The sequence below is a fragment of the Pinus tabuliformis genome, chromosome 1_2 (genome assembly GCF_031772625.1).
Source record: "Pinus tabuliformis cultivar Carrire ecotype Pingquan chromosome 1_2, CPIR1, whole genome shotgun sequence".
NCBI lineage: Eukaryota > Viridiplantae > Streptophyta > Pinopsida > Pinales > Pinaceae > Pinus > Pinus tabuliformis.
Genome location: NC_142298.1, coordinates 316298370 through 316315073, shown reverse-complemented (window position 1 = coordinate 316315073; position 16704 = coordinate 316298370). Strand labels below are relative to the sequence as shown.

At 35.3% G+C, this 16704-nt stretch overlaps 1 protein-coding gene and 1 pseudogene across 1 annotated transcript; one reads left to right on the top strand and one right to left on the bottom strand.

Moving 5' to 3' along the window:
• Positions 1-229: 229 nt before the first annotated feature.
• On the top strand, positions 230-1081 carry LOC149205637 (uncharacterized). The gene is made up of 2 exons (XM_089397460.1): positions 230-797; positions 896-1081. Exons 1-2 carry the CDS (start codon positions 324-326, stop codon positions 1079-1081), a joined length of 660 nt encoding a protein of 219 aa, XP_089253586.1. The 5' UTR covers positions 230-323.
• Positions 1082-7845: 6764 nt separating this feature from the next.
• LOC149205636 (uncharacterized) lies at positions 7846-15464 on the bottom strand (annotated as a pseudogene).
• Positions 15465-16704: the final 1240 nt, after the last annotated feature.

The window sequence follows — 16704 nt, the reverse complement described above, 5'->3', positions numbered from 1 at the left end:
CCTTCAAAGGCAATTACTTAATTCCATTGCAAGAGGCCCAAAATACAACATCTAAGAATATGATTTTATCAATCCAAGACTGTAGAGAAAACACTCTGACTTTGATTTGAAGAGATCACCAAGGGAGAATCGGATGGCAGGTTCCCTCATTTAGCAAATAAAATACTTTCAGAAATATGTGGGTCCTCGACAACTAAAGCACAGGAAGGAAAGGTCTGACAAAAAAGTTAGGAGGAGGATTATGCATGAACTTTGCAGGTGGACATTTTGTTTACGCTAATGGGTAGTTTTTTATTTGGTTGAATTATTCTATTTTATTCAGAATGGAGTGGTGGTGGAAGAGAACTGCAGTCACAGCATCCAAATGCAGGAGGGAGGGAACAGACATCAAGGGAGGAGGAAGAATGAAGGGAAGAAGGAGAAGCTGCATAGCCAGTGCAATGTCTGTTGGGTTGTTAGTAATGGTGGTGGTGGTACTGATGGCACTTTGGCTGGTTTTGTCAATGGATAACAACCCATTTCTATATCAACATGAAAAACAGGAGTACCCATCTCCAACAGATGGCAGTTCATCACCATTGCCCGCAGCCATTTCTGTTTTCAGCCAACAGGGCTATGTAACAGTAAATACAAATATCGATTATAACTTTACTAAACTGTATATTGAATGGGGTATACGCCATACGGCACTGCATAATGAGATCTCCAAGAAAGGACTAAGGGGCCCCTCGGAGCTAAACTGCTTTTTATGGCTTCTGGAATGCTACAATCTCGCAAAACATCCTGCCATTGTGAAAGTAAGTAACGTTGCTTTCTTCTCCTCTCCTGTATTTTTAGTTTCTGAGATGATGGGTGGCTGAAGATGCTTTGGTTTTTGGGGAAATTTTCATCGCAGAGCCTGATACCAATCCTGGGACCAGATATTGTTCTGCATGGAATCAAGCTGTGGAAACCCACAAATGAGACTGCAAGGAGATTGCAATTGGACGGTCAGTCAGGACAATGTGAATACCAGAGGCCCAAAATACAACATCTAAGAATAGGATTTTATCAATCCAAGACTGTAGAGAAAACGCTCTGACTTTGATTTGAAGAGATCACCAAGGGAGAATCGGATGGCAGGTTCCCTCATTTAGCAAATAAAATACTTTCAGAAATATGTGGGTCCTCGACAACTAAAGCACAGGAAGGAAAGGTCTGACAAAAAAGTTAGGAGGAGGATTATGCATGAACTTTGCAGGTGGACATTTTGTTTACGCTAATGGGTAGTTTTTTATTTGGTTGAATTATTCTATTCTATAAGGGTGCATTTAATGTTGACAAAATCAATGTGAATCCACAATAGCACACACAAGCACCACACACATTTGTAATAAACTTTTATTATTATGGGCTGATAAAGAAACAGAGGATACAGAGCTATACAGAGGCCAACCCCCAGTCAAGTCGATCACAAACAATGAACTATGATCATCCAGAGGCCAACTCCATTGAATTTGCTATACAATTATTTACATATTTTACATCATCAATACAACGGTATAAGAAGTGCAAGTGATCAGAAGTGCCAGTGGATTCAAATGATTTAAGAAAGAAGGGGGAAGCACTGTATTAGTTGATCCAGCGAAAACATACCACTGACCAGGAATCTCTAAACAGAAAGGTGGGGTGCAGTTCCTATTCGATGAAGGAAAGCAAAAAATACTGGCAATTGCCCCAAATTGTCACCTCGTGCTGTACGAATCTCCTACCAAATCACACACCTTTCAAATTCAGATGTTCAGCAAGAAGTCCAGAATCCAACGCCTTCTCCTTCAGTCTGCCCAATTCTTGCAGATAGACTTGGGATCGTGACTTCTACTTTTCAAAGGAAACCTCCAGTGGCTAAAAGGAGTATTTTACTTCCTACAAGGCCAAGAAGTGCTAAGAATCTATGTTAACACTGTGATTCATCAATGGTCTTTACCTGTGTAGTTTGAAGAGTTGTCATTTTGTAGAACAAAGACTATTTATCAGCTTGTAATTTGTACAACTTGTATAAGCAATTCTAGATTAGGTGGATTTAGTTCCTTTCTCCTACCACCACTGTAATTAGTGCTGTCTTCTTTCAGATCTACCAATTTTGCACACTTCTCTATGATGAGGTCAATTTTGCAATTCCTGGGTCATCAAATGACAGGGCCATGTTCGGCCAGTGTGGTGAATAGTTCTCCATTGCTGGTCTTTTGTTCGATGATCAACAAATCATATTTGGAAAATCCCAGTGGTATTGTGCTTTCTAGATCCTAGCATTGCTGTACCCAATTTCTGTCTTTAGCAAGGTAATTGTCACAGTGTAAAACAGATGAACGAGGATGGTTTTTAGAGAACCATCGCCCATACATACAACCTTCAAAGGCAATTACTTAATTCCATTGCAAGAGGCCCAAAATACAACATCTAAGAATAGGATTTTATCAATCCAAGACTGTAGAGAAAACACTCTGACTTTGATTTGAAGAGATCACCAAGGGAGAATCGGATGGCAGGTTCCCTTGGAGGAGATTTTGTATGCATACAGTCGTCTTTTACTTGCAAGATTGTTAGTCCAATTTCTTGGCGAACAACTTCTATTGTCTTGGCATCAACGGGGTTTCCAGCTATATCAGTCACATAGAACACATCAGCTACCTTATCACCCCGCGTTGACACCTCTGCTTTTGTAACTGACATCCCATTTTCTCTAAATATGCGAGTCACCTCCGACAGAAGCCCAACACGGTCGTTGGTGCAGAGTTCCAGTCGCATACCCTGAATTCATAAAATATCATCAACAAAACTCACACTAAGCTGACTAAAATTTAAAAAGGATCAAATTTGAATGCACTGGGAATCCCAAGTCTTAGGGTTTTGAATAAATTTCCACCATGGATTCGATCCTTGGACTCATACCTCTGATTTTCTTTGTCTAATGGCAGCCTCCAAACACTGAATCACACGCTGCTTCTCTGCTTCTGAATACACGGGGCAACCATCAGTATGCCTAATGTAGTACTCCTGTATCACAAAAGAGAAGAATGGAAATAAATACCCCAACTCTTCTTTAACCTAATTTAGATTCAATATTAATCCCATTAGGGATGTGATCTGAAACCACCTATACCTGGTTTAACAAAATCAAATTAGGAAATAAACATTTGAAAAAAAACAAAAATCCTATGAAAAATCAAGTCCCTTGTAGTTTCTGGAGCTACACCTGAAAAGTTTGTGGGCTTTGAGAGTCTATAGTGGCATGAAAGACAACATACTCCATATCTGTCAAGGTGCAAACAATATGAAAGAGAAGCTTAGGTCTGTCTTTACAGAATACCCCCTCTCCAAACAGTTGTCAACAGTGACAAGAGGCTTGGCGTTGTCGTTGTCCTTGAGAGAAAGAGATGCCCTGTCTCCAGTTCCATCGAGTTTATCATAGTCACGGTCAGCAAACATCAATTGATAAAGCCGCCTTTCTGTGTGAGTGAATCCCATTGACACCACCGTTTTAGCTTCTCTGTGTTAATTCAATTGTCGTATGTTCAGCGGCTGCATCTAGACCTACTGGTTTTCCAAACAAAGGCACTACGCAAGGGTTTGTTGCCAACCTCTGCAATACAACGCATGGATGATTCAGAGGGATCCAGAGCGGCGTGGAGGGATCTAGGGGAGGCAAGTCCTGAGGGATCCAGGGGAGGCAAGTCCTGACGCCCGCCTGGAGAACACCACTGGAGAAACCCTACCTCTGGAATGGCTATTGGCATCCCGCGCTCTTCATTACCTGGACCGCCTCAGTGACTGTTTTGATCGACGGTTCCAGTGTTTGTAATCGTCTAACATTTAATCGTACGACGTCAAAGGAGGACACGTAGGCAAAAATGAGGATGGATTTCAGAGGGAAACGCCTTACGGTATAATTAAATGAATTTAATATTATTATATTATATTATATTATATTGTATTGTATTTAAATTAATTATTAATTAATTGAATAAACTTATCAAAACTTTTCTCATTCATCAAACCATTACCATTATTATATTATATTCTGAAACCATTATTATATTATATCACAATGCTTCATAGATTTTTCAATCGAGGAGCTGTGCTATGAGGTTTTTAGTCCACGAATCCTTCATTTTACCTAAAATCCCGTGCACCACCTTTCCCAGTGTCAGGAAAGTGGGATCTACCCATCGAATTATTTTACAAGGCGCTCTCGTCATCTGCTTTGACAATTCCATCTGATCCACATTGAATAAAACCTTTTCCATCATAGCATAAATTTCATGGTATTACTAGCGTAAAAACACAGAAGATTTCCAGATAAATATGCAGGCTTCCTCGGGTAAAAGATAACAATCAGTTTCACTGAAAATATGATATATATATAAAATGAAATGTCTTAAACCAATAAATTATCATTTGTACTTGTGCTTGAATGTGAACATGAATTATTTAACTTAAGCAAAGCTTATTAATCCAAATACTCACATCTATTTCTTAATGAGACGGGTGAAAACTAAAACTCATGTTTAATCTTAAATATAAATTCAAGAAAATCATTATGTATTTAAATATTGAAATTTCTAGTTTAGTAGGTATATAATTATCTACACAACTATAAGTACCATTTTTTTAACCTGAGATAATAATTAGTAATTGCATTAAGTATTGTAAAGAAAATATGGTAAATAGCATTTGAAAAAAGAGCATAGATGAAGAGTGATTTCTTCATCATAGAAGTAGATTTTTTGAGGGAACACCCACGCTGTTTTAGAGTGAATATTTGTGTATCCCTTTGTAGCAATGAATTTTAGAGTGAATATTTGTTTATCCCTTTGTAGCAATGATTCAGACTGGACATTCCTCATTGGTTCAACTTCCAAAAGCATATCATTATAGTATTTGATTCCCCAAAACAATGCATTGTCATCTGTAAAGGCACCATCAAAGACATAAACAAGAACAGGGATATCTTAACTTATTATCATTTAAAGACATAAACAAGACCAGGGATATCTCAACTTATTATCATTTAAATGGGAAATTGATAAGGCGTCTTCAGAAATAGTGAAGTCTAAAAAGATAGGGGAAAAGGATTGAGTTACTTACTGATGCATATGGATCAAGTGGCTTGTAGTTGAAGCTGAAAATTTGGGTCAAGTTGTTGAACTTTGGATGTTGAGCAACAATATTCCAATCACTATAATTCATCATGTAATTGAAGTTTGTGATAGGATTTTTCACTCTCCAATACTCTTTGTAGTTGAGCTTGACATGCCAATGTATTCTAATTGGGCACATGTGAGAAGTGCATTGTACGAGAGGAGATGTATTGCTATTAATGAGTGTTTGTATACCCAGACTCAATCAAATGTGGGGAATATCTCTTGTAATGAATTGGAAGTGCATGAGGTTTGTATGGTGTCAATTGACTCAATTAAAAAAAAAGAACAAAATTAAGGATACCTTGCCAAAATGAATAGGGTTTACATACTCAATACAAGTCCCATGAAAAATGAGATTGTTGTGGCAGCCACAAGAATGTGTAGGGAAAGAGGCAATAGTAACAATTGAGATTCCTCTTAGCCAAAAACTCTAAATATATACATATCACATTCCAAGCCAATACAACAAAACACAATTCACCATATTACATTGATTTACTAATCTAACTTTTATTAATGAATTAATCTAGTCAAATTTATTAATTACTAAAACAAATGTATAGCATCTCTTATTTTTTCATATATTTTAAAAACAATTATTTCATATATCTTATTATTTTTACAAAATCCTATTAAAACAAAATTACAAACTTTAATGCAATTTCTCATTAGGCCAGAGTTTCTTTAAAAATCCACATTGTAGTTGCTATGGCTTTATGAGTTTTGCTTTTTTGTTTCAAAATAAAAAGACTCATTTCGTTAAAGTAAGTTTTAAATATGTTTCATAAAAAGTAAATAATAACTAAAATTTTCCTCCGAAGCCAAGATTATACCATCATAAACTTGTCTTGCAAAGCATAAATTTTATAGCATTCATTGTTAAAATTTTATAGTATTCACTGTTAATAACTATTGATAAGATGCAATAGTCACAATTAACAACTATTCATGAGATGCAATAGTTACAATTAATGATTATTGATAAAATAGGATAGTGAAAATTTATGACAATAAACAACTATGGAAGAATAGTTACATGTTGTATGTGCCTTGATATGAAAGTGCAAGCCTGTATAGTCTTAATGAATCCTTTTATTGAATCTTTTTCTCGATTTGATTGGATAATATAGGTATATATTTGAAAGTGATTTATTTTTGTCATTTATGAAAATAGTTTGGTGAATGATATATATATATATATATATATATATATAATGAAGTTAGTGGATGTGTGGGTATGAATATGTTCTCAACAAACAAGTAGATTTTTATGCTTTATTTCAAAAGTTAGTATAATTTATCTGGATTAACATCCATAATCTAATCATAATAAAGTACTCTTATATTATAATACATCACTTCAAAATTTGAAACTCAACTTTCTATTTAAAAAATTCAATCTCATTTAAAGTTCAAGTTTTGAATAATTTGATATTGATCAATGTTCATATCTAATTTTGCATGAACATTAAACACCTCTCTTCGTAAAAAAACATTAAATACTTTTCAAAAATATTTTTTTCTTTATGTTTTGAGTGGGACTACATCATCATCATGTGTAATATAGCATTCTACCAATTTCACATTAGAGAATACCTTAACAGAGCACCACATCACCATCTATCCAAATATTTTGCAAAAATAAAATACATGCCCAAGCATCCCACTACAAAATATTAAATAATCTACCTGTTGTCTATATATCGTTTGCTTTGAATAAATTTGAAGGTCAAAATAAAGAGTGTTAAATGCATTGCAACAATGTAATTCATGCTTAATGCAGAGACGTATATATGAAAAATGAAAGTGTTCATTACATATACGTGTGCCAAACTGCATTAGAAATCTCGTCTATGTACGGGTGTCAAGGCTACATAGAAGTGGCAAATAAGATTTTCACTGGACAAAGAAGTGACGAATAAGTGTTTCACTAGACAGAGAATTGTCGGGATCCGGAAAGGAACTTGCTTGAAAATGGCGAATAGACAACGTTGTTCAAAAATGGAAAAATAAAATTGAAGTGAAGAAGCAGGGTGGTAGAGATTTAAGTTTAAATCATGCGAAGTTGTGCACATCAAAGCAAACGACAAATTTTTGAAGTATAGTTTTATTCACTTGGACTAATGTTAAATATATTTTAAAATAGAGTTTTTAAACCAGAATCGCACCAGCTGTAATAGAATAGATTCAAGTCGGGCACCCTCCAAATACGATGTCGTCATGTAATAACCCCAGTAATTCACACCCCAACGTCGTTGCCTCAACGCAAAAATATGATTATCCCCTGTTGAAATTTCAACGTAGCTGGTATTCGCAGACGCCATTGTGAGCAACACACCCATCTGCACGTAGATATTCTTTTTTTTTCAAATCAAATATTATATTTGCAGAACAATCAATCTTGAAATGATTTTAAAAAGTGTTACATTAAAAGGCATCCCCTATTCTCATAGAAAAGGAACAAAAGAGGAGTGTTACATTGCCTATTCGATTTGATTTGGAAGAATATCCAAAACTAGGCTATTGCAACATGAATAATCTTAAGACCAAAAAACAATACACAATCTTCCTTAACATTTTACACAGGTGCTTTCATCAAAGCTTCCATACACATATATTACATTTCCATGCTTTTCACAAGTTCAAACCCCTATCAATATACCTAGCTCCCCTGTTGAATTTCATAGATGTCTGTCAGCTTCCAAATATTATCTTCCCATAAATACCCATGGAAGACCTCTGTAGCAACCTCGTTATATGTGGTATTCTCAGAAAGACCCTATTATCACTCCTCCGGGTATCCAAGGCTAAGGAAGAGTCCAGCTGAGGTAACTGCAGACCAACCTTTTGACTTGGTAGCTTGCCCTACCAAGCCGGAGAGGGCTCTCTCCAAGAATCACAGCCAAAAGGGCTAGATGGATTAGGGTTTTAGGTTAGGTATAAAGTGCAGAGGGTTGTTTTGATTTGATTTGATTGGGTTATAGCTAGATGAGGATATTAGGTCAAAGAGGCTGGGTCACGGAAAATCAGATATGATTGCAGACATTTAAAGGGGCAAGCTAGGTAGGAGGCTTAACACTTAAAAGGTGATTTGGTGAGATGGTTTAAGACTGATGAGGATTTAGGAAGATCATAGAAGATGTATTCTTCCTAAGCTGAAGAAAAATGGACAAAGTATGATAAATTTCCCAAAACAGAGCATGAGCAAGCATGTATTCTACCTATCAACTTGAAAATTACCATATAACATACATGAAATGGTTTATGAACTTACAAATAGCTGCAACTCATCTATTAAAACTAGCCAAAATCTGATACAATAATGTCTCTGATCACTAGTACAACATCCAACTAGTCCAACCCTTTAAACTCTGAAATTCATGCAATATATACAATAAGCTCATCCCTAGACTAAGGCAGTCTAATTCAACCATCTCCCTAAAGATAGAAACAATTGCATTAAATGGGCACTCCCTGCTAGGAATAGGCACTGAATTTATGAAAATATGGGTTAAATATTAAATCGTATCTCTTGAATCATGAAATATATTACAACACTGAAGGATATATTTGTAGATTAGCTCATTCTGGAGATAAACCTCTCGCAGGTTTCACATATTCATCTCCATCTCCTCGAAATATGTGTCACAACATCATGACTAAAACTTGAAACCGTTAAATGTTTAAATATGTAAAACTAGGCTATAAATATCTAGTCAAATATTCCAATAAATGACACTTGTGAAGACACTAAAAGAGGTTTTTGATATTTGTCTAGTTATTGACAAAACTGTCCTTGGGTTTCTAAAAATTCCTTTCCATGTGTTAGAAAAGAGCGCCAAAACACAATTACTAAAACAGTAAAAAAAATTCAAAATGACTGATTTTTTGAACATAAGCCTCAAATATCACTGCATATCTCCCACATCATAACACCTGTGCATAAAATGAAGGAGGTTTTTGTTGCGTTGTCAGTTATTGACAAAAAAATATTTCTCTTTTGTAAAATTCATTTCCATTACTTTAGAAACTGATTTTGAAGTAAAATTGTCCTTGTGTGCAACAAATGACCTCAAAATACCCATGAGATTTTCTGGTGATACTTTTGATAATGACCATGAACTTAGGCTTGTGATGAGAGTAGCATATACATTATACATTTAGACATTGACTCAAGACCATTTTCCAACCAAGAGATATGTCAAATTTAATTTGAAAATATTATAATTTGACCTAAGACCATAACTAATAGTGAAAAGAGTAATTTTGATCACTAGTGACTGACATGACTGACATGCACTAACATTGGCTCCAACTGGGGATGGAAGCTCCTTAGGATGTGTCAAGAACACCGTAGACCAAGTAGCCTTATCCATTGGGAAATGGAGTCACTGCAGATGCAATCTTCAAACTGATTCATTCTGAAATCAAAACCAAACTGCAACCAGGATGAAAACTAAATATGCACATGCTGAAACTGAAACTGAAAATGCTGAATAAATGCTCATAGTTTTGAGCTTATTGGGACACACCTACCTACCCTATACTGCTGAGAAACTGTTGAATCAAATAACACAAAACTGCCAGTTAAGCCATTCAAGTAAATGCTGAAACAAGCGGACTGCTTCACTGCTTATTAGAAAAATCGAAAGGACCACATGATAATGAGTCCACAAAATCAAAGCTATAATGTGTAATGGAAACTGCTGATGGATATATTTCTCATAGTAAAAAAATGGCTGAAAACTCAAGTTGAAAAGACCCTCCATGTAGTCTGTTATGGGATCAATAAAGACATGATATATTGGTTGATCTTCAGAGTATTCTTTGATTAACGTATTAAGGAAGGGTAGTTCAAATTTGTTCTCTTTATCACAACAGTGCTCCAGTTGTGAATTATCAAAATCATCCTCAAAAGCATTATATTCCTTAATTATAAAATCATTGGGAATCTCTATATCCTCCTGTTTTAGCTGACAAAGACTTTCTAAAAGCTGAATCTGATCTTCAAAATGATAAGACTGTATTTGAGCTTCTAAATTTTCAATATCCTTTTTAAGCTTACTAGAAAACTCATCTAAAAGTCTGATCTTATCTTCATGATTACCTTTGTATTTCTTTAAATAGATAGATAAAAACCTTGAAAAGGCTTCATCGATATGATAATCCTCAAAATGATTCCAATATTCTTTAAAACCATCAATAGAAAGGGGATCAACTGCATACCCTATCATATTGATGAATGGCGCAAGTAGATGAGTTATTCAAGCTCTGAATTCCTCGGACAATGGATTTGTCATGAAGCTTTGAAACTCTGGATTCTTTAAGATTGGAGTCACCATACGTGTTCTACAATCTGAATTCTTTGACAATGGAGTCGTCAGGTGAAATATTCAGCCTTCTTATGTGTCTAATCGTTGTTCACAATCAACAATCAGATCTGATCTTTATCATTCTTTCCCAAGGAAGATATGATCTCTCGTTTCCCTGACAATGGCACTAGTATGTTATCACTCCTCTGGATCTCCAAGGCTAAGGAAGAGTCTAGCTGAGGTAACCACAAACCAACCTTTTGACTTGGTAGATAGCCCTACCAAGTCGGAGAGGGATCTCTCCAAAGAATCACAGCTAAAAGGGCTAGATGTATTAGGGTTTTAGGCTTGGGATAAAGTATAAAGGGTTGTTTTGATTTGATTTGATTGGGTTATAACTGGATGAGGATATTAGGTCAAAGAGGCTAGGTGAGGGCAAATCAGATATGATTGCAGACATTCAAAGGCGCAAGGTAGGCAAGAGGCTTAACACTTTAAAGGTGATTTGGTGAGATGGCTTAAGACTTATGAGGAGTTAGGAAGAGCATAGAAGATGTATTCTTCCTAAACTGAAGAAAAATGGACAAATTATGATAAATTTCCCAAAACAGAGCATCAACAAGCATGTATTCTTCCTATCAACTTGAAAATTACCATATAACAGACATGAAATGGTTTACGAACTTACAAAACATTCATACAAATGATAACAAAGAAGAAACAATGTTAAACATCCATACCACGTGTATCCCAAAGAAATAGTTGCAACTTATCTATTAAAACTAGCCAAAATCTGATACAATAGTGTCTCTGATCACTAGTACAACATCCAATTGATTCCAACCCTTTACACACTGAAATTAATGCAATATATTAAATAATCTCTCCCTTGACTAAGGGAGTCAAATTCAACCATCTCCTTAAAGATAGAAACAGTTGCATTAAATGGGCACTCCCTGCTAGGAATATGGACCGAATTTCTGAAAATAGGGATCAAAGATTAACTCGTATCTCCTGAATCATGGCAGATATTACAACAATTAAGGAGGTTTTTGTAGATTAGCTTGGTTTTTAGAGAAAAATCTCTCATTTTTTGCAAATTCATCTCCATCTCCTAGGAATATGTGCTGCAACATCATGACTAAATCAGGAAACCATTAGATGTTTAAATCTGTAAAACTAGGATGTAAAGATCTAGTCAAATTTTCCAATACATGATACTTGTGAAGAAAATGAAAGAGGTTTTTGATATTTGGGTATTTCTTGACAAAAACCTCCTTTGGTTTCTCCAAATTCCTTTCCATCTATTAGAAAAAAGTGCCAAAACACAATTACTAAAACAATAAAACAAATTCAAAATGACAGATTGTTTGAACATAAGCCTCAAATATCGCTGCATATATCCCACATCATAACACCTGTGCATAAATTGAAGGAGGTTTTCGTTTCTTTGTTTGTTATTGACAGAATTGTCCTTCACTTTTGTAAAATTCATTTCCATTACTTCAGAAAGGGATTTTGAGGTAAAACTGTCCCTGTGTGCAGTGAATGACCTCAAAATACCCATGAGATTTTCTGATGATGCTTTTGATACTGACCATGACCTTAGGCTTCTGATGAGAGTAGCATATACATTATACATTTAGACATTGACTCAAGACCCTTTTTCAACCAAGAGATATGTCAAATTTAATTTGAAAATATCATAATTTGACCTAAGACCATAACCAATAGTGAAAAGAGTAATTTTGATCACTGTTGACTAACATGAATGACATGCACTAACATTGGCTCCAAATGGGGATGGGAGCTCCTTAGGAGGTGTCAATAGCACCATAGAACAAGTAGCCTTATCCATTGGCAAATGGAGTCATTGCAGCTACAATCTTCAAACTGATTCATTCTGAAATCAAAACCAAACTGCAACCTAGGTTGAAAACTAAATCTGTACATGTTGAAACTGAAACTGAAAATGCTGAATAAATGCTCAGAGTTCTGAGCTTATTGGGACACACCTACCTACCCTGTACTACTAAGAAACTACTGAATCAAATAACACAAAACTGCCAGTGAAGCCAGTCAAGTAACTGCTGAAACAAGTGGACTGCTTCACTGCTTATTAGCAAAATCAAAAGGACAGCTTGACAATGAGTCCACAAAATCAAAGCTATAATGTGTAATGGCAACTGTTGATGGATCTGTTTCTCATAGTAAAAACATGGCTGAAAACTCAAGCTGAAAAGACCCTCCATGTAGTCTACTACGGGATCAATAAAGACATGATCTATTGGTTGATCTTCAAAGTATTCTATGATTAACGTGTTAAGGAAGGGTAGTTCAAATGTGTTCTCTTTATCACAACAGTGCACTAGCTGTGAATTATCAAACTCTTCCTCAAAAGCATTATATTCCTTAATTATAAAATCACTAGGAAGATCTATATCCTCTTGTTTTAGCTGACAATGACTTTCTAAAAGTTAAATCTAATCTTCAAAATGATAAGACTATATTTGAGCTTCTAAATTTTCAATATCATTTTTAAGCTTACTAGAAAAATCATCTAAAATTCTGATCTTATCTTCAAGATTAGCTTTTTATGTCTTTAAATAGGTAGATAAAAACCTTGAAAAGGCTTCATTGATTTGATAATCCTCAAAATGATTCCAATATTCTTTAAAACCATCAATAGAAAGGGGATCAGCCACATACCCTATCATATTGATGAATGGCGCAAGTAGATGAGTTATTCAAGCTCTGAATTCTTCGGACAATGGATTCGTCATGAAGCTTTGAAACTCTGGATTCTTCAAGATTGGAGTCGTCATACGTGTTCTGCAATATGAATTCTTTGACAATGGAGTTGCCAGGTGAAATATTCAGCCTTCTTATGTGTCTGATCGTTGTTCACCATCAGCAATCAGATCTAATCTTTGTCATTCTTTCCCAGGGAAGATATGATCTCTCGTTTCCCTTGCAATGATGCCAGTATGTTATCACTCCTATGGATCTCCAAGACTGAGGAAGGGTCCAGCTAAGGTAACCATAGACCAACCTTTTGATTTGGTAGCTAGCCCTACCAAACCAGAGAGGGCTGTCTCCAAAGAATCAAATCCAAAAGGGCTGGATGGATTAGGGTTATAGGCTATGTATAAAGTGCAGAGGGTTGTTTTGATTTGATTTGATTGGGTTATAACTCGATGAGGATATTAGGTCAAAGAGGCTAGGTTAGGGAAAATCAGATATGATTGCAGACATTCAAAGGGGGAAGGTATGCAAAAGGCTTTGCACTTAAAAGTTGATTTGGTGAGATGGTTTAAGACTGATGAGTAGTTAGGAAGAGCATAGAAGATGTATTCTTCCTAAACTGAAGAAAAATGGACAAATTATGATAAATTTCCCAAACAGACCATGAGCAAGGATGTATTCTGCTTATCAACTTGAAAATTACCATATAACAGACATGAAATGGTTTATGAACTTACAAAACATTAATATAATTACAACAAAGAAGAAACAATTCTAAATATCCATACCACATGTATCCCAAAGAAATAGTTGCAACTCATCTATTAAAACTCATCAAAATCTAATACAATAATGTCTCTGATCACTAGTACAATGTCAAACTGAGGCCAACCCTTTACACTCTGAAATTCATGAAATATGTACAATAATCTCATCCCTGGACTAAGGGAGTTGAATTCAACCATCTCCCTAAAGATAGAAACAATTGCATTAAATGGGCACTCCCTACTAGGAATAGGGACCAAATTTCTGAAAATAGGGGTCAAAGATACTCGTATCTCTTGAATCATGATAGATATTACAACATTGAAGGATTTTTTAATATATTAGCTCGTTTTGGAGATAAACCTCTCTTAGTTTTCATAGATTCATCTCCATATCCTTGGAATGTGTGTCACAACATCATGACTAAAACAGGAAATCATTAAATGTTTAAATCTGTAAACCTAGGCTGTAAATATCTAGTTAAATATTCCAATACATGATACTTGTGAAGAAATTGAAAGATTTTTTTGATATTTGGCTCTTGTGTGAAAAACACCTCCTTGGGTTGCTCAAAATTCCTTTCCATATGTTAGAAAAGAGCGCCAAAACATAATTACTAAAATAGTAAAACAAATTCAAAATGACTGATTTTTTGAACATAAGCCTCAAATATTGCTGCATATCTCCCACATAATAACACCTATACATAAAATGAAGGAGGTTTTTGTTTCATTGTCTATTATTGACAAAAACCCCTTTCACTTTTGTAAAATTTATTTCCATTACTTCATAAACTAATTTTTAAGTAAAATTGTCCCTGTGTGCAGCAAATGACCTCAAAATACGAATGAGATTTTCTAATGATACTTTTGATGACGACCATGAAATTAGGCTTGTGATGAGAGTAGAATATACATTATAAATTTAGACATTGAATCAAGACCCTTTTCCAACCGAGAGATATGTCAAATTTAATTTGAAAATATTATAATTTGACATAAGACCATAACCAATAGTGAAAAGAGTAAATTTTATCACTGGTGACTGACATGACTGACAGACACTAACATACCCTAAGAAGAAATGGAAGCCATTAAAAAACCATCATAATATGGAAACTGGTTCAACCTCATGGTCAACTCATTGGTAAAGTCAAGAAAGACATTGAAATCGAACTCCCCAAGAACATTCCCATTGCCATAAGCCTGCAAGTCCCCAACATATGAACCATCCCCAATGGAAGAAGCTGAGTCCGCATGCTTCGATATTTCACCCAGTTCGACTTCTTTTGATGATTTTGCGATGTCGTAATCTCTTCAGTGCTCATTCTCGCACTCGGCTGGGCCTTGCAGGAAAATCCATCATCATCTCTATAGCTATCAATCTTGTCGATTCTGTCTAGAAGCACCAGCTCTATCCCAAGATGCCCAATGACCACTGGTTCATTTCCATGAATCATAGTACTCTAATTTTATCAAATTATCACATGGAATATCGATAGACAATTGTAACCGAATACAAGTTTTTAATCTGACGGGAGAGGCAATTTCTATCGTCTAACACCTAAATCAAAGGCACACAAAGAGACGAGTGGCATGGGAGGGGATTTCATCTCAGAATGAAATTCCTTATGTTGTAATTACATTGTAGATTAAGGCATGAAGAAAATTATCTATTAAGTTAAAGCTTTGTGCAACTCATGATGGTGAGCCTTTTTCCATCCAAACATAGGCTCAATTTTCTAGTTAATATTTTACACTTGAACAACCCCTAGCTCGACCATGATGTCATTAGAGGAACTTTCACTTGATGAAAAATGATAGACAAATGATAACCAATCTCCTTCATATAAAGAAATCAACATTTTCTTCGTCCAACCAAATTTCATATATGGATTGCAAAAAGTATGATCTAGATTAGATCATTATATTGTTTGTCATCCATATCGACACTTTTAGAGTGAAAAAAAATGAATGAATCAACTTGTAGGACCACTTTTATCGTCAGGTCCCAGTTTGGAAAATTAGGGTTTGGAACCTTCTCAAAGCAACTTGAGGCATTAAATGACATTTTATGGGGGTAAAAATGTACTACTTAATCACCACACCATTTAGCCCTGTTCTGCACATAGATACCTTTCCAATGACTCAAGAATCACCTCAATCAGAGTCTATATGTAAAAGTTATGCTACTCGAAAGTTGATCTTCCTATTTTAACCACCATAATTTGAGAGGATGCCATATCAACCCCCATTATTCATATAAAATGAGCTAGCCACATGATCATGATGAAGAATAATCTATAAGAGTCAATATTGTAACTATAGTTAAGAGTTGAAGGATTCAAACTTAACCACTAGTAGCCTATCAGGATGTGTTGCAATAAATTCATTAGGAAGAAAAGGGGTTCTATTCAATTCAAATGCATTTTGTTCCATAGATCGGTAGAGTAGCCAACAATGGTTAAGGAAAGAGAAAAAAGATGGGGTTTGCACATCGTAGCAATGCAAAGGGCGCAAACCTCACTTCTTTATACTTGCATCCATTTTCTATTTCAAAGATAGAGAATAGAGTTGTCTCACCTCCTAACTAGGATTTCTCCCGAATGGGTTTCCCCAGTTATTTCTTGTGTCAATTGTGGTTTGTGATTTTATTTCATTTTTCTCTATTTTAAACATATTTATAATTCACACACACAC